The 18813-nt window shown below is 45.7% G+C and overlaps 1 protein-coding gene across 4 annotated transcripts in view; it reads right to left on the reverse strand.

Annotated features, from left to right (window-relative positions):
- Nucleotides 1-18813, reverse strand: part of MAP4K4 (mitogen-activated protein kinase kinase kinase kinase 4) — a 241511-nt gene that overhangs the window by 82887 nt on the left and 139811 nt on the right. For all 4 annotated transcript variants that reach the window (XM_074964827.1, XM_074964835.1, XM_074964838.1 and 1 more), the window contains exons 4-6: nt 13608-13733; nt 7378-7488; nt 4373-4463 (exon numbers count right to left, since the gene is read on the reverse strand). In XM_074964827.1, coding sequence (XP_074820928.1) covers nt 4373-4463; nt 7378-7488; nt 13608-13733 — 328 coding nt within the window. The remainder of the gene's footprint in view (nt 1-4372; nt 4464-7377; nt 7489-13607; nt 13734-18813) is intronic.

Raw genomic sequence — 18813 nt, forward strand, 5'->3', positions numbered from 1 at the left:
CAGGTCTAGGATGGGGCGAAGACCCCCTTTGGCCTTGGGGATGAGAAAGTACTAGGAGTAGAACCACTCCTGCCTTAGGCTGTGCGGCAGCGTGTCTACCGCCCTCACCTCTAGCAGCGAGCGGACTTCCTTCTCTAGGAGATGCTCGTGAGAGGGGTCCCTGAAGAGGGATGGGGAAGGGGGGTGGGAGGGAGGAGAACTGCAGCGAGTACCCGTTCCGCACCGTGAGTAAGACCCAACAGTCTGACGTAATGTTGGACCACACACAAGAGAAACAGGACAGGCGGTTCAGGAAACAAAGGGACAGATCCGGTGACTGGTCTGGTACGCTGTCCTTGAGCGCACCTTCAAAAGCCTGGCTTAGTGCCCGGCTGGGGTTTGTGCTGGCCTTGGTCCTGGCCCGGCACATTATTGTTACTGTTGTTGTTGCGCCGTCGCCCTTTATCCCTGCCTCGCCTACAGTAAGGCTCATGCCTATGGCGAGGCTGGTACTGGCGTTGAGAGGGAGGCTGCGGCTTAAAGGGCTTCTCTGGGTCGCCGGTGTGCATACCCAGCGACTTAAGCGTAGCTTGCGAGTCCTTAAGACTGGGCAGCCTCGTGTCTGTCTGGTCCGAGAAGAGCCTGGACCCTTTGAAGGGGAGGTCCTGAAGTGTGCTCTGGACCTCGGGAGGCAGGCCTGACTCCTGGAGCCACGCCGAGCGCCTCATGACCACCCCTGATACTATTGTTCTGGCCGTCGCATCTGCTGAATCCAGGGAGGCCTGGAGAGAGGTCTTGGCTACTGCCTTGCCCCCGTCCACCAGGGCCGTGAACTCCTGTTGGGGACCTTGCAGGAGGTTGTCCTTAAACTTCCCCACCGCCGCCCAGGAGTTGAAATTGTGCCTGTTGAGGATGGCCTGCTGGTTCGCAATCCTCAGCTGAAGGCCCCCAGATGAGTACACCTTTCTGCCAAAAAGATCCAATGTTTTGTCTCCTTGGCCTTAAGGGCCAGGGCCTGCTGTCCATGGCGCTCCCCTTTGTTTACCGCTGAGACCACTAGGGAGCATGGACTTGAGTGCAGCGTAAATACTTTGCCACATCTAAGGGCTGTGAGTTCCTGTTCTGCCACCCTTTTGGCCGTTGGAGCGCTGGAGGCTGGGGTCTGACATATGGTCTTATAGTTGGACTGAATGGTCTTAATGAGCGGGAGCGCTATTCTGGATGGACCTTCGGGGCTCAAAATGTCCACCATGGGGTCCTCCTGCTCAACCGTCTCCTTGGCCTGCAGCCCCAAGTTCTGGGCGAACCTACGCAGCAACTCCTGGTGGGCTCTATGGTCTATCGGTGGAGGGTCGGACACCGCTGTATCCGCCACCACCTCATCTGAGGATGACGAGGAGGTTAGCTGCTGCTCGACCCCCTCTGGCTGGTCCTCCTGCTCCCCTTCTCCCATGGGAAGGGCCTCCGGCTCAGGTGGGAGTCCATGGGACGGCACCAGACTCGGTGCCAGGCTCTCCGGTTTATCCTGGGGTGGATGCTGGAAGCCTGGATACTGTAGCCTCGGCACTGTCTGGCATCAGTACGGGGACCGGGACTGCTGCACCGAGTAACTTGCCCTGGATGGGGCCCCTTGGCACTCCTGATAGGCCCAGGGGGTTCAGAAGGGCCAATGGCCTGGCAGCCCCCATTGAGTTTGCTAGCCCACCTGAAGGTCTCTGCTGTCCAGAGCCCGGTGCGGGTAGCTATAGCGGCCAGAGTCAGTGCCGGGCTGCGGCGACGCCGATCGTGAAGGCCACAGCGGTGCCCATGATCTGGGCCGGTGGGAGAACGAGTGGCTCCTGGCTGAGCGGGAGCGGTTCCGGTATCCCCAGGACCGGGACCAGGATCTGGATGGGGACCGGTGCCGGTGTTCCCTGGACCAGGACCGTCTGCAGGAGTCCTCTGGGTAGGGCCATCTCGACTCCTTCCGGTGCTGGTCTCTAGGTGGTGCCGGAGAGCGGTGTGCCCTTTCCGGTGCTTCCTCACGCCGACCCACTCCCGGTGCCGTGACCTCCTTCTGGGCAGCTGGTAACTGTGAGTCCATGGAGTCGGAGCTCGACTGGGACCAACTCCATGAGTGGTGCTGGGACACTGTCCTCAAGCAGCACACCATTGCTGGCTTACCCCTCGACGGCACCCATGGCATGGGTGCCGGAGGGTTCTCCCTATGCGGGAGGGGGTTCGCCACCAACAGCTCGATGAGGTCCTTTGCAGCCTCAAAGGTGCCAGGCGTGGAGGGCTGATCCATTATGCCCTCAAGCCCATCGTCCACACTGAGCTCACTTAAGTCTGGGCTCGGTGGGGCTTGTGCTGCCACGACCGCCAGTGTTGGTGCCGGTACCGCGGCCTTCCCGCTCTTATCGGCGCTCAGGGCCTTGGGAGGCAATGGCCTCCTGTGTGGGGAATGACCGCGCCTTCCTTTCGGCTGCACCGGGGGCTGCACCGGAGAGGACGAGCAGTGCCGGGGCCTAGTCTGGCGCTCTGGGACCGACAGTTTACGGTGGTTAGCCAGTGCCAGGTCTCTCGACAGCTCTGGGGCACTACGCACCAAGGATGCCTGAGCCGGTGTCGGGCGTTCAGGGCCCAGTGGCTGCAATGCAGCCTCCATCAACAGCTGCTTTTAATGAAAGTCTTTCTTTCCTTGTTCTTGGCTTAAACACCTTGCAAATCCTACACCACTCAGTTTGATGTTCATCCCCCGGGCAACGCAGACACGAGTCATGGGGGTCACTAACTGGCATAGGTTTGCGGCACGTGGCGCAAGCCTTGAAGACCTCATGCCCTGTGGGGGGTGCGGTCGCCTCCAAGCACCTAATCACTTAAGTGTCCACAATAAAGGTATGTTAAGTAATTGATAACAGCTACTCTGAAAAGGCTAAGGGACTGCTCTTCTGAGAGAGAGGGGGGGGTGGGGGTGGGGCGTTGTTCCAACGGTAAGAAGGAACTGGAGGGGGTTGGGCCGGCAGGGGTATATATGCACAGTGCAGTGGCGCCACTAGGGGGGCCCCGCCGGGAGCCGCTAAGGGAAAATGTTTCCGATGCTCGTGCACGTGGCGTGCGCATACCTAATGTGGAATGGATGTGAACAAGCACTCGAAGAAGAAAGTACTAATTCAGGGCTCATCTACACACAGCTTTTGCAGTTACTGATTCATTAAATTGGGAGAAAAACCATTTCATTAAATTCATGCAACTGCCCTTGCACGGACATGGTTATACAGGTATAACTCGTTTTGGTAGACGTAAATTTAATGCACCAAACTATGTAGATACAAACCCCTTCATATGGTGTGACTGCATTCGTACTAGGTGTTGCACTCATTTAACTAAATCTGTTTTTCTACCAATTTAGTTAAATCAGTGCAAAACCTGTGAGGACTAGCCCTATTGAAACAACAGTACAGGAGCTGCTGTGTCCTGCTTAGAGGACCAAGGAATGGGTAGCTCCCCGGAACACTTCCATCCCAGCAGACAAGACATCTTTCAGAGTGCCATCTAAAAAGAAAGTACAAGGCATGATATAAGGGGTGTGGGCTGGGTGGGAGGTCCTGAACTTGGGTCTGTATTTCACCAAATGAAAGGTGGCCACCTTACAGTACAACAAACACTCAGCGTAACTAAAAGAGGCAAAATAAATCAGCATGGAAGCGTCCCACCCACTTGGAGCCTGGAGGACGAGTATCAAAACAAACATATTTAAACCTCAATATGTGTAAACCACTCAGACACTACAGTACATGTCTGAGAAATTAATTTGTAATTGGTTGGTGATAGGGATAAAAGAACAGATCTCATGTGACCTCCTCTGTCTGGAACCGAAGTAGCTAGGAATGATAATAGGTTCAAATGTTCCAAATGGGCATTCCAGGGCTGGACCCATGTTAGACTTTCTGCCACAGACCAATTGTGAGTGCTGTTACACATTACATAGATGTTTGGGTCTGGAGCCTGAACAGCCAACACTTCTTTAATAGAATGCAGAAACAAAGAAAGACACCCACCACATCCTATAATTTTGTGCCATTGGCTTCTAAGCCCAAATTCAATGGAAGCAGAACCAATTCTGGCTCTAAGCTGACCCGCAGAGTCATACAAAGAATAAGTGAAGGACATGGAGTGATCTACCCACTGATTTTGGTATGAGAGCCAACGATCTCCAGCAACAACCCTAAGAATCCCTGCATTCCTTGAGAGACAGGGAGGGAATAAGGCCAGTGTCCTGACTCAGACTGCAGCAATGACTCAGGATATATTACTGTACTAAGGAGCATGCCACACTCCTAAGAGATCAAATAAAGTTAGGGAACATACAAAAAACAAACAAACCAGGAAGCGAACATGCTTGCCTACTTACCAAGCTTCACCTCTGCATTTTCTGTTAACAATACATTCTGCCCTTTGATGTCCCGGTGAATCACATGGTGGGCATGAAGATGTGCCAATCCCTTCATTTAAAAAAGGAAGACGTCTAGGTTTAGGCTCTTAGCTTAACAGTAACAGTCTCATAAAACGTCTGAGTTGACGCAGGCAACATACTTAATTAGTTACCCTGAGAGCTGTTTTAAAAAGAGCCCACCCCATTCTCCAGTGGCTCTTGGGGTCCTGTCCTGAATGCATGAAACATGATCCACAGTAGACTTCTAGCAGTGTGCCACCCACCTACATTTTCATAAGCTAGCAAGGAGAAAGGCTTCATGTTGTGCAAATACTGTACACAAATAAAGTCCAACATTTTAAGAAATTTTAGATGACATGAAGTTTTAGATTTAGTTTTAGATGACATGAAGTTTCACACACAGAGTCACCCTTAGAAGAATGGGAATTTAGAGTGGGAAATGAACCAACCCACCTATATTTTAATGTGAGAGATCTCACAAGAAGAAAAGGGGGTACACAATTTATGTTTGGGGGTAAAAGGATACTGGCAACAGACAACAGCACACTTGCAAAGTTACAGTTCTGTTGTTTAGCCTCCATAAATTTGATCTCTGATCATTCTCCTTCAAAACAGACCACATTAAAAAAAAAAGCATGATACTTTCCAAAGGAAACAAAACCTACTGGCAGATGGTGCTTTTTGTGGATACAGCACCTGGATGCATGCCCCAAAGCATCACACTGTACAAGTCCTGTGGAAGGGAGAAGGAGCAAGACGTATGTGGTATTTTACTGTCTACTGCAATTTGTGGAGCAACAAACAAACATCTCAGCAACTGACTTGATTTTGGTTTCTCTCCAGCAGTCGGTTTGGAAAATTACTCTCTCTAGTGGCATCATCTTGCTTGCTCATGCTGCCCTCACATATTTTTAATTTTTTTAATGTTACAGTTACAGAAAGTTAAAAGAGCAGTAAGTTGCTGTAAAACAGTATTTCCTAACACATGTTCTTCATTAAAAACTCAATTTACCAGTTTGGTTATTCTTTTTTTAAACCGTTAGTAAGTATGACAAACAATACAGTTTGGAACTCCTCCTTGCAGAGGTTATGCTATGAACGGTTAATGTCCTTGACATCATCTGCTGGGCGTTAACACTAAGGTTAGATTTGTGTCCTGTGAAAATTAAGACTTCTGGTTGCCCGGCTTGGCACAACAATTTGCAAAGCCTCATGTCACACTGCACCAGCCAGGAAGATAGTCATGTGTTTTCACCTCTTTACATCTGATCATGTGATAAAGTACATGTGTGTTTGGGATGGAATAGGAGGACAGAGAAAGGTCAAAGACTAGTTACTTCTTGCAATTCAAATTTTGAACAGTCGCCCTCCCCCCCCAACCTGGCATCCAAAAATGCATTTTGTATACTCTCCCCTAGGTTTTCACTTGCACAAATCTTTAGCCCACTAGCTCATCTAACTTTCATTCTCTGTATTATACACTGAGTGTGGCTTCACATCCTTACCTGATGGGAACCTAGAATGTGCATAACACTGTATGTTGCACTTCAGAAAGAATTTACATAAAGTCTCATAAGTGTTGTAGATCAAATGTAACTTTAACATTGTAACATTTAGCTTGACCAATACTGACGTCAGTTATCCATGTGACTAAAATACAGCTGCCATCGGGTATTCATGTCACCCACATTCCTATTTGCTAGTAAACAAGAATAAAAAATGTGCTCAAATGCCCAACAGCAGCAATTTGCACCACCGCTCAGAGTTAGGGCAGGAAGCCAAGATTCTTCTCTTGCTCCCTCATCTCCCCGAAAATCATTCGGCTGGAAGTGTACAAATGCACAACGAACAAATGTGGATTCCAGAAGTACTGATTTATATAAGTACCACTTACGCTTTTCTTTAACATAATTCCCTTAACTACAGGGATTATTATTGGAGCAATTCTATTCACATACTTTACTAAGGGTAAGGTTGTGAGGCTTTTTGCTTTTTAAATTAACCATGGAAAGCTGGACCAGTTTTACTCAGCGTAGCAATCAAATGCCAAATCAAGAGGCACTATTCACTTGTACCAGCGGGAAATTAAGACTTGAAAAGTAATGAACCAAAAATCTCCATTTTTCAAACTGCTATAGATGGCAGCCATCTTTCTAAAAAGTACAATTACTTAGGCCATGTCTGCACTATCCGCTGGATCGGCAGGTAGTGATCGATCTATCGAGGATCGATGTATTGCGTCTAGCGTAGACGCAATACATTGATCCCCGATCGCTCTGCCGTCAACTCCAGAACTCCACCACGGTGAGAGGCGAAAGCGGAGTCGACGGGGGAGCGGCGGCCATCGATCCTGCGCTGCGAGGACGCGAAGTAAGTGATTCTAAGTCGATCTAAGATACGTTGACTTCAGCTACACTATACCCGTAGCTGAAGTTGCGTATCTTAGATCGACCCCCCCCCCCCCCCCGCCCGGAGTGTAGACCAGGCCTTAGTACTGTACTCCAGTAACAGAGGTGCCTAATTGAACACACCAGTTTGTATTCTGCCTTACGTGTGATTTCAGAACAGATTCATGTGTAAACATTAAGAGTAGTATTTTCAAAGGCATGCAGTATTGGCCTCTTTCAACTCCCACTGGCTTCAAGAGGAACGACGGTAAGGCCAGTACTGAGCACTTCTGAAAGTGTTAGCCTAAATCTCATTTTTTATTATGTAACTGCTGGTACTGAGGTGTTATATTAGTCAGTGTGCTACAGTGATATGGAAAATGGTTCTCAAACTCTAAACTGGTTTCTCATGACACAGTTATCCACTTTTCAGCAAGACTGCCATTGGCGTACACAGCAGCTATTCAAGGCTTTTATTCCTAGAAGCTCAGCCTAGACATCATTCTTAGGTTGTACCTGTGTTAGTACAGAAATAGGATTGCATTTTTTCCAGACACAACAGACTGTCTTCCTCACCCTGAGAATCTCTCTGGAGATATACGCTATCCAGTCTTCTTTTAGAGTGTTCCCTTTTGTGTTCTTCACAAGGTCTGTGATGGAGCCTGCTCCACAAAATTCCATAACAAGCTGCAAAAGAAACATAAGGACAAAGCCAATATTAAGCAAAAAACTCACATCTGTGTACAGCAGCAAAAGAGCTAAGGGTACGGGCGCAGTGATGTTCGGTACAATGCTCATGTCACACAAAGACAACGGTCAAGTTTAATGTCTCCACATGGAGAGTGGATCCAAACCCAATGTCTCTGTTATGACCTACAGTACCCCCTTGCTATAATGAACCCCCTTTCACTACAACCAACCCCTGGATATTCTGAAAAAATGACTTGGAAACAGCTCCTCTGGCATGGGGCTGCGGTTGCAAGAGAGAGCTCCTTCAGCCCCAGGGAGGAGTGCACTGTCAGTCCCCCACCGTAGCCCCAGGCGGGAGGAGTTCTTAGCCCCACCACCACAGTGGTCAGGGCTGGAGGTGGAATCCAGGGACCACATTTGCTATAGCTCAAGGTTCGCTATTGCAGAGGGCGTTATAGCAAGTGTCTACTGTATATGGAATATGTCTCATATTGGTTAGCTCATCTTCAATGGCTGATCTCTTCTCTGTAATTTGATGCTGGGCATCTGGATTTTCTCAATTAACAACACTGCTCAACAAGCCTAGTGCTAAAGAGTTAAACTGATCACACCATCACATCCGTCTCCTCTATTTACAAGGGTCAGGAACAGCTATTGGTTTTGCATGCACAGCTTCCTGAGGGGCTGGATACTGTTACCCAAAGCAAACTCAAATGAAAACATTTAACATTAAAATATTTTCTACTTGTCCAAGCACTAAAAACCAACTTCCCTCTGTTCATAGCACGCTTAGAGATTTCCAATATATGATTTAGAAACTAACAGATTTAAGGTATGCTGATTCTAGAACATGTGCATGCCTGTCTTACATCTCTCGCACTACTGAAAGCTAGATTAATTCCTAGGTACTACATGTTTTAACTAAACATAACTGTACACACATGAAAAGTATCTTACAAGACTCAATTTACTGTACGCTGTACAATAGTTAACTGTATTTTAAATACTTATCAGTTATCAGGGCACAGAATGAAAATGTTACCGTTAAGGGGAGAATAATGCAATGCAGATAGTGCTGATAATGCAGGTGGCTATGCTGTGGACATCCCACAAGCATTAAAGAAAAGAGAAATCGTAAGTGCTGCTTTATTTTCAAGGCAACATTCTCTTGCTGCTCAGTATCTCTGCTTCATTAGCAGGAAACGTGTTACTATCCAGCTGGGAAAGGAAAAAGTTACTTATCACAGAATCATAGAAATGTAGGGCTTGAAAGGACCTTTAGAAGTCATCAAGTCCAGCCCCCTGTAGAAGTCATCAAGTCCAGCCCCCTACACTGAGGTAGGACCATGTTTACGTAGACCATCCCTGGCACATATTTGTCTAACCTGTTTTTAAAAACGTCCAATGATGGAGATTCCACAACATCCCTTTGAAGCCTATTCCAGACCTCAACTACCCTTATAGTTAGAAAGCTTTTCCTAACACCTAACCTAAATCTCCCTTGCTCCAGATCAGGGGTAGGCAACCTATGGCATGAGCTGATTTTCAGTGGCACTCACACTGCTCGGGTCCTGGCCACCAGTCCAGGGGGCTCTGCATTTTAATTTAATTTTAAATGAAGCATCTTAAACATTTTAAAAACCTTATTTACTTTACATACAACAATAGTTTAGTTATATATTATAGACTTATAGAAAGAGACCTTCTAAAAATGTTAAAATGTATTACTGGCACGCGAAACCTTAAATTAGAGTGAATAAATGAAGACTCGGCACACCACTTCTGAAAGGTTGCCAACCCCTGCTCCACATTAAGCCCATTACTTCTTATCCTACCTTCAGTGCACATGGAAAACAACTGATCACTGTCCTCTTTCAGCAGCCCTTAATATATTTGAAGACAGTTATCATGGCCCCCATCAGTCTTCTTTTCTCAAGACTAAACATGCCCAGTTTTTTTAACCTTTACTCATAGGTCAAGTTTTCTAAACCTTTTGTCTTTTTTGTTGCTCTCCTCTCGACTCTCTTCAATTTGTTCACACCTTTCCTAAAGCGTGGTGCTGAGAATTGGACACTACGACAGCTGAGGCCTCACTATCACTGAATAAAGTGGGACAATTACCTCCCATGTCGATTTTTCCTTCCTAAGTCAAGTACTTTGCACTTGTCTTTATTGAATTTCAGATCAAGTCTCCAATTTGTCAAGGTTGTTTTGAATTCTAATCCTGTCCTTGAAAGTGCTTGCAAAGCCTCCCAGCTTGATGTCATCTGCAAATTTCATAAGCAAGCTCTCCCCTCCATCTTCCAAGTCACTAATGAAAATATTAAATAGTACTGACCCTGGACTGACCGTGGGCCCAATTAGATATGCCCTCCCAGTTTGCCAGCAAATCATTGATAACTAAGGCTGCGGGCCTGTCATGGAAGTCACGGATTCCATGACTTTCTGCAACCTCCGTGAAATTCTGCAGCTGCAGTGGCCAGTGTGGCTGATCCCATGGCCACCCCAGCAACTGGATCCAGGGGAATACTTGAGCAGTGGCCAGTGCAGCTGGCTTCGGGGACCACCTCAACAGCAAGGCCCCGGGGGCAGCCCGAGTAGGGCCCCCCCAGAACAGCGGGGCCCCAGGGCAGCTAATATTTAGTCAGGGGTGTTTACAGTAAAAGTCATGGACAAGTCACGGGCTGTGAATTTTATTTTATTTTATTTTTTTTATTGCCCATGACCTGTCCATGACTTTTACTAAAAATACCTGTGACTAAATCTTAGCCTTATTGATGACTACTCCAAGTACGGTCTTTCAAACAGTTGTGCACCAACCTTATAGTAATTTCATCTAGACCAGGGATTCTCAAACTTCATTGCACCACGACCCCCTTCTGACAACAAAAATTACTACACGACCCCAGGAGGGCGGACCCAAGCCTGAGTCCACCTGATTCTCGCTGCCCTGGGTGGGGGAGCAGGAGCCAAAGCCAAAGCCTGAGCCCCACTGCCCTGGGCAGGGAAAGGGTCAAAGCTGAAGACCGAGGGCTTTAGCCCAAGCCAGGAGGCCTGTAACCTGAGCCCTGCTACCCAGGGCTGAATCCCTCCATGGCCCCAGGTGGTGCTGCTTGGACTTCAGCCCCGAGCCCCAGCAAGTCTAAGCCAGCCCTGGCAAACGCCATTAAAATGGGGTCGCGACCCACTTTGGGGTCCTGACCCATAGTTTGAGAACCACTGATCTAGATGGCATTTCCCTACTTTGCTTATGAGAATATCATGTGGGACAATGTCAAAGGCCTTACAAAAAACAATATATATTACGGCTACTGCTCCTCCTCCCCCGCCACAAATCCAGTAAAGGTTGGTTTGTCATTATTTGTTTTTGACAGATCCATGCTGGCTATTCCTTAAAACCCTATTATCCTCTAAGTGCTCACCAATTGATTGCTTAATAATTTGTTCCAGTATCTTTTGAGGTATCAAAGTTAGGCTGATTGGGTCAATCCCCTAGGTCCTCTTTGTTCCTCTTTTTAAAGACAGATAATATGTTTGCCCTTCTGCATTCTTTTGAGATCCCACTCGGCCTCCATGAGTTCTCAAAGATAATTGTCCCAAGATTGCTTCAGCTACTCCTAAAGTACCTTGGATAAATTTCATCAGGCCCTGCTGACTTGAATACATGTAACTTATCTAAATATTGTTTAACCTGTTATTTCCCTATTTTAGCTTGCGTTCCTTCCCCCTTGTTATTAATATTGTGTTGAGTATCTAGTCATCATTAACCTTTTTAGTGAGGACTGAAGCAAAACATGCTTCTTGATATGATTAGTTATTAGCTCTCCTCCTCTGCTATGTATAGGACTGTTAACCTATGCCCTATTTTGCCTTTGTAACAACACTACAGGGGTATAGTGTTGATAGGTTTGAAATGCTATTAACTTGAAACATGCTAAGGAAAAGTAGAAAACATAAATATGAGGGATATCAGGCATTTATGAAGTGTCAGGCCTAGTGTGATGTTTGATTTTTAGTTATCCAAAGTAGGCCTCAGGACTTAATCACAGCTCATAAAGTTGTGCCTTCTCATTCTGCATACAAACAAGTTCACAGCAGAAAAACAGGTACACTACATGCCTGCAAAGTTACCTTGATATAGCAGGACAGTTGGGGGCTTTTGCAATATTTTGTAACATAGTAACTAGGCATCTAGACTGCCCTGATATACATGATTTAGTAAGAAACTGATTGACACAAATTGCTGAGGTCAGTGATCAGAATTAGAATTATGGTTATCTGGAATACCACATAAATAATGGGCAGAAATAAAGGTTATTATGATCACGAAAAGGGTCAAATATGGGCACGTATCTGAAAGGTCACAAAGGATGGGTATAAAAGATCTGACTTTGTCCCCTAAATTTTGGGTGTATCAGGTTCCTGAAACAGTAGCAACTGGTTCATGACCTGCTTTCTTTCAATGTACTCCACTGACTGAATTCTTCCGGCTTTGTTTTACATAATGTTTAAGGATATGTGAGTATGCTATCCATCCTAAAACCTATTTCTCTGTATGCGTTATGCTGTTTGGTTATATTAATGAGCCGACTTATTTGGATGTTAAGTGAAGCTTATGTTTATATTTATCATCTCTGTTGTCTGTCACATAAATCCAGAAACGAACAACAAACTTCTGTGTAGCCACCTGAAAGGGAAGACCCTGTGCTAAAGAATTAACAATCCTAGTATACACACTAGCAATAATTGATCAGGCTACAGGATCTCCACTTTACTTCATCTTTCTCTTGCTCCTAATGTATTTAAAAGAACCTTTTAGGTCCCTTGCTAAGTGTAACTCATTTTCTTCTTCTTCTTCTCCTCCTCCTCCTCCTCTTCTTCAAGCCCTTCTGATTTTCTCCCTGCATGCTTGTTATATCCTTTTGTACTCCTCCTTAGCAATTTGTCCATGTTTCCATTTTTTTTTTTTTTTTAATAGGATTCCTTTTTGACTTTCAGGTCATTAAAGAGCTGCTGATGGAGTCATATTGGCCTTATTATTCTTCCCATTTTTCCATTGCAACAGGATAGTTTGCAGTTGTGCCTTTAATATGGTCTCTCTGACAAACTAGCAATTATCCTGAACTTTTTTTTCCCTTAGATTTTCTTTCCATGGGTCTTTACCTATCAGTTCTCTGAGTTTGTTCAAGTGTGCTTTTTTGAAGTCCATTGTACTTACTCGGCTGCTCTCAGTCCTTCCTTTCCTTAGAATCATGAAATCTACTATTCCACAATTGCTTTCACCCAAATTGCCTTCCACCTTCATATTCATTACCAGTTCCTCCTTGTTGACCAGAATCAAGTCAAAAGCAGCTGTGCCCCGGTTACTTCCTCCACTTTCTGAAACAAAAGGTTGTCCCCAATACATTTCAAGAACCTACCAGAAATTTTGTGTTTTGCCATATTACTTTTCTAACAGTTGTCTGGATAGTTTAAGTTCTCCATTACTACCAGGTCTTAGGTTTTAAATATTTCTGTTATTTGTTCTAAGAATGCCTCATTCACCTCCTCTTCCTGATTTGGTGGTCTAAGTAGACCCCTACCAGGATGCCACCCCTATTTTTTTTTTTGTTACCCCTTTATCTTTACCAAGATACTTTCACCTGGTCTACTTCTCACCTCCTTTTGGACCTCAGCACAAGTGTATATATTCTTCATGTACAATGCAACACTTCCCTTTTTATCCTGCCTGTCCGTGCTGAACAAGCTATACCCCTCTATACCAATTATCCAGTCATGAGACTTATCCCATCAAGTCTCTGTGACACCAAGTCATTATTTAGCTTACGTTCTAAAGCTTTCAGGTCTTCCTGTATATTCTGCCTACTCCTTGTGTACAGACATTAAGATTTTCATGGTGAATTAAACATTACATAGCAAATTAAACATTAATAGCACATTTTAGCTTGATTTTCTGGTTAAGGCTGCACAATCAGCCTGTGTGATTTATAATAAAACCACCTTCATAAAACACCACATTTCATTAATGTTGTTCTCCCAATATGATCTTTCTGTTGTCCTCAAATTGTAACCAAAGGGGAAAAGCCTATGAGCATGCTTGGGAAACATCAGCTTACCCACAATTGGTCATCATGTCCTGGGGGACTTTTCTTAATGAAAGCACCGTAATAAGTTGCAATGTTTCTATGATGCGAATATTTCTTTAGCATATTTATCTCCAGTTTGATTTCTTCTTCTTCATCCTTTGGAACAAAACAAAAAGCACGTGTTTTATATGACAAATATATTATTTATCTCTTGTCTCACATGCATGGATAGATATAACGGAAAGTTCAATTTATATCAGCAGCATGATCAGTAAACACAATCTGGCTTCATGCCACAGAACTTCAGTGCTTATTGGGAAAATTATCTGAAACAAACATTTATTCTCCAGAACTTCATTAATGCTGAAAGGAAATAAATGACTGAAAAGATATACACATAACTAATTTCGATTCCATGAAAGATTCCTATAAGTAGTGTTTTGAAACAAAAGTGTTTTGGAAAGACCAGAAGGGTTCACTTATCAAAAGTAATGGTAAGTAGGACAGTATCTCTCTTCAAAGTTATTATAAGCATAGAATTTTAAAAAAACAAAACAAAAAAACTCACTGACAAGCCTTCTAACATGACTCGCAGAAGGCAATTCAAAACTAGAATGGATCCAAAAAAACCCACCCTGAATTGGTGGAGTGGGGGGGATTTTCCCCTTCTTGAAACATTTTTAAAGTTGAAAAAAAATTGACCAGTTATATTAAAATGCCACAATCACTGAGCTGAACAGGTTTTCACAGTTGAAGTGTGCTTTCAGGAGTGGGTTGTATGGAAGCCCATCTTTTGCAAAGAGCAGCAGACAGAGTGGGTCTGCATCAGGAAGACAACTTGGGAACTGAGGAAGTTGTCTCACTTATGTGAATGAGTCATTTGCACTGCTCATTAGAGTTCGCTCCTGCTCCATATGGCCATAGAGGAAGAGCAAGTGCATCAGGAAGAGCATGACTGGGAGTCCAGCATGTAAACAGGATACTGTACACAAAGACAGAGGAAGGGGTTTCACTCCCTTGGCCAAGCATTCCTGCACAGGCGAAGAAAGGCATCTGGTTTTCTCCAGACCCAAACTGAGCAGAATAAGAGGTTTTCTGCAACAGATAACAGTACACTCAGCAAATCACTGATTTTTTTTGGTTCGGTGGCTGAACCACCCCCCAAAAATGTGTTTTGTTTGAAACCAAAACTAAATGTTTTTCATTCTTTGTGAAGCAAAACACTAAAAACGTTTCGTTGGGGTGAATGAATATTTTGAATATTGTTTCAAAGCAACATTTAAAAAAACCTGATTTGAAACCAAAGCGTCAAACGGGCTCATTTTGACATTTCCAAAATTTGTTTTCAAGGTTTGTCTCACACAAAACATATTCAAACTGAATTCAGCCCAAATTTACAAATAGTTTGGTACTCCAAAAATGCATTTCCAGGAAAAATGCCACACAAATGTAATCCAGCTCTACACATAACGCCTTAGAGGCAGCTCGAACCTGGGGGCTGGAAAGGGTTTAAAGAACAGGTAGGGTGCATGATGTGGGAGGAGTAGGGTGGCTTTGGGGGTGAGATGCAGAACACATGCAGGGGTGAAAGTAACTTAAGGGACTTACTGGTACACACAGTTCCCAGGGTCCTGGGGGGCGGGGCAGGGCGAGGCGAGGGAGGTCAACCAGAAGGAGCAGGGCTGGGGCCAGACTCCCCCAGCCAGCCCTTCAGTGTTGCTCAGCCCACTGGGCAGCGATTTAAAGGGCCCGGGGCTCACCGCCGTTGCTGCTACCGCTACCCCCTGGGGCTTCAGCTGCTGGGCATGGTAGGCCCCAGGCCCTTTAATTGCCACCGGAGCCCCAGGGCAGCGGCAGCGGCTGGGAGCCCCAGGGCTCCAGTGGTGATTTAAAGGGCCCGGGGCTCCCGGCCGCAACCACTGCCATCGGGCTCCGGCAGTGATTTAAAGGGCCTGGGGCTCTGGCTGCTGGCGCGGTAGCAACGGCCAGGAGCCCTGGGCCCTTTAATCTCCACCGAGCCCAATGGTAACGGTGGTGGCTGGGAGCCCCGTGACTCCAGTGGTGATTTAAAGAGCATGGGGCTCCTGGCCATTGCTACCGCCGGGAGCCCCTGGCCCTTTTAAGTTGTCGGGCCCTGGGGAAGCCGCCCCTTTTGACCCCCCTCATCAGCGGTCCTGCCAGTACGGTCTGGTCGGCTGTGTACTGGCTCTTACCGGTGCTGGACCGGACCAGACCGGCTTATTTTCACCTCTGAACACGTGGCTGGAGGCAGTATGGGTGGAGGTAGTATGGCTGTCTATGGAGGGAAATATTAAGAAGGAAGAGGAAGCGGGAAACCTACTAGTGAGGAGAAACAGCTCCTATCCTATGCTCCTATCCTAACCAACAATCACCCTGGAGTCCTTTTAATAGACCAGGGGTGGCCAAAAACTTCAGCTCTTTTATAGTTAAAGTGCAGCTTGCGGAGCCTCCCCATTGCCCCCTCCATTCTCCACCCAGACTTTGGGAGGCGGGGGGGAGGGGGGGGAGAGAGAGAGGGGAGGCGGCTTTTGCCCTGCGGCAGGAGGTGGGACTAGGCGCTTCTGCCAGAGACAGCTGGTGCCTACCAGGGGGGAGGGTGTGCACAATTTAAAGGCTCCCACCCAACAGCTTGAATCATGCCCCCGCCAGGCATGCCCCCCTCTTACCGTCAGTGGCCCCTCCCTGCTGCTCCCACCTGTTTGCCACTGGCTCTCCCCTCCACCGCAGCTCCCAGCTTGCTGGCTCCAGCAGCTGTTGTGCAGAGAGGGGGCCTGGTGGCACCATGTGACCGAACGGGGCCAGAAAACCCTAGCAAAAATCTGAGGGGGCACGTAGGGTTACTTGCCCCCACACACACATTGCCTCTGGCTTCTGCCCATGTGGGAGGAGAATCTCGGGGCTTCAGCTTCACGGAATGCACCTTCTGGGGCTCAGGGCTTCGCAGGTGTGGGGCTGAAGCCCCAAGCCTGGGCAGGCACCTCCCGCAGGGCTGAAGCCCCAAGCCTCCCCTGAAGGGCTGAAGCCCTTAACCTAACCACCCTGCAGTGGGGATGACGCCATGAGCTCCAGCAGGCTCTTGAACTTCTGAAGATTGGTGCAGTCAGTAAGGTTCAGTAAGTTTGGCCACCCCCTAAAAGAACAAGACAGTGGGTGGCCTAGCTTTGTTGCTCTCAATCACTTTGCATTCTAATACACCTCAAATTTACAGGGGAAAGACACCTGTAATGAGAAACTAAAGCCTCAGTTTGACTGGAGGACAAGCTAACCAACAGCCCAGCAAAACTGTTGATTCTTCCACAGTATCAGCCACTGATATGGGGAAATTATCAGTAAATTTCTTTGCAATCTGTAAAATGCCTAATAGTTAAAGTATACTATTCACAACATGTGCAGGTGTCAGGTAACAGAACACTCGCTATATATTAACCACACTGCTTTAGCTTTTTTCTTAGCATAAAAGGAACAACCACTGCTCAAAACAAAAAGTAATTACTTTATGAATAAATGTTGTCCTCCATATTAGTCTATTTTAATTATTAATCTGGGAGAACCCCAAATGCACCACAATTAACCTGTTTTTATCTTTTCATTAAGTTTTCTTTTTTAAAACATGTTTTGTAAGTGCTGGGTATGTTTAGAACATTGTTCTAAATGATGATATGGTGAATCAATAAAAATGATATGGTGAATCAGAATCCTCTGTAAACATTGTTCCTGTGAAAGAACGATCATTTCATCATTTCTAACTATGAGGCATGATGTTTGAAGTAACTGGACTCATCTGCTATTTGGAGTGACTTCTGATACATGAAAGTTCTTTCATATTCTTTTGTTGAATCCACAAAAACACAACAAACCTTGAAATACAATGGACAGGCCATGCTGAAGGCTGGTCACACATATTTATGGTCATAGGCAAAAAGACTTTGCTTACAAAGGATATATTTCTCAAAAATAGTATTTAAAGAGACTCCTAAGTAGTGCAGGTCTCAGTCCTGCTCACAATGATTTTAACAGGAACAGCACTGGTCCCTCAGAGCTATGGTCAGGGTTTCCGTTCCGTCTAGTAGCTTTTAGGAGTAAATCTAGTGACATTTTAGAGTGACAAAAGGAAGGTTGATAAAACTGGATAAATCTAGCAGAGTGCAGGCAGACAATGCACTATCAGTTATCCCATTCCCATGCAGTTGTGTCAATGCACTTCAGTCCCTGACCAGCAGCAGCCGCCCTGCTTTTCCATGTCCGGGCCTCTTTCTTAATAATAACCACCAATCATAATGCAATACGACAAACTGTTAAGACTAGTTTCCAAGGGACATTCGTCCACATCCCAAAAGAAAGACCATACCATATGGTTTCCATCAAATTTGAACTCTGGATTACAGAGGTGAACGACTCTGGTGCTCTAAGCATCACCAAATCTGTAAAGAGGACTCAATTTTTCCCCACACTTAAATCAATAACATTGTATGCCATTAAATTATTTCTTTTTTGCTGAGTTCGCTGTTGGAACCGATTCTTTATACGCCGACTAGTGCCCCCTAATTACTTGAGATATACTATAGAGGCAGCTCAAACTAGCAATTTAGGAATTTGTGACTTTGGTCTTTAAAGCGGACAACCAAGTTACTCCAATCTTCCATTATATTTCATCATTCTTTGTCTACTAATTAACTAACTAATTACACATACAAAAGAGAAAGAAGCAATGACAATGAAAGATAATAAAAGGTACGGAATCACTAAGTTATGGTAAAGTAGTTCAGCAAGTGTAAGTCTGAAAGATACTGACTTGCCTGGCAATATCACAGGTTTTTTTAAAAATGTGACAAAGGCCTTCCAAAATCTGTCCAGAAATAATCAGACCAATTCTACCTGCTAACAAATCTATATTTTTCTGTTTGTTGAATATTTAAAATATGTTGGAATACAAATAAAAAATAAAAAACTTTTCTTCCATCGACCTGAAGGTACAGACAATTAAAATGGGATATCATACATCGATGAATATTACGCCTGGGGGAATTCTATGCCACTGCGCATGTGCAGAATTTATGTCCCCCCGCAGATTTCTTTGCTTCCCCACAGAAAAATGACTTTCTGACAGGGAAGCAAGGGGTAGCCACAAGAGCGGTCATGCGCCCCTCCCCAGCAGTATGTTTCAGGTGCCCAAGGCAGCCAGCAGAGAGGTAAATCACTGTGGGGCAGGAGGCGC

This window comes from Natator depressus, chromosome 1 (genome assembly GCF_965152275.1).
Source record: "Natator depressus isolate rNatDep1 chromosome 1, rNatDep2.hap1, whole genome shotgun sequence".
NCBI lineage: Eukaryota > Metazoa > Chordata > Testudines > Cheloniidae > Natator > Natator depressus.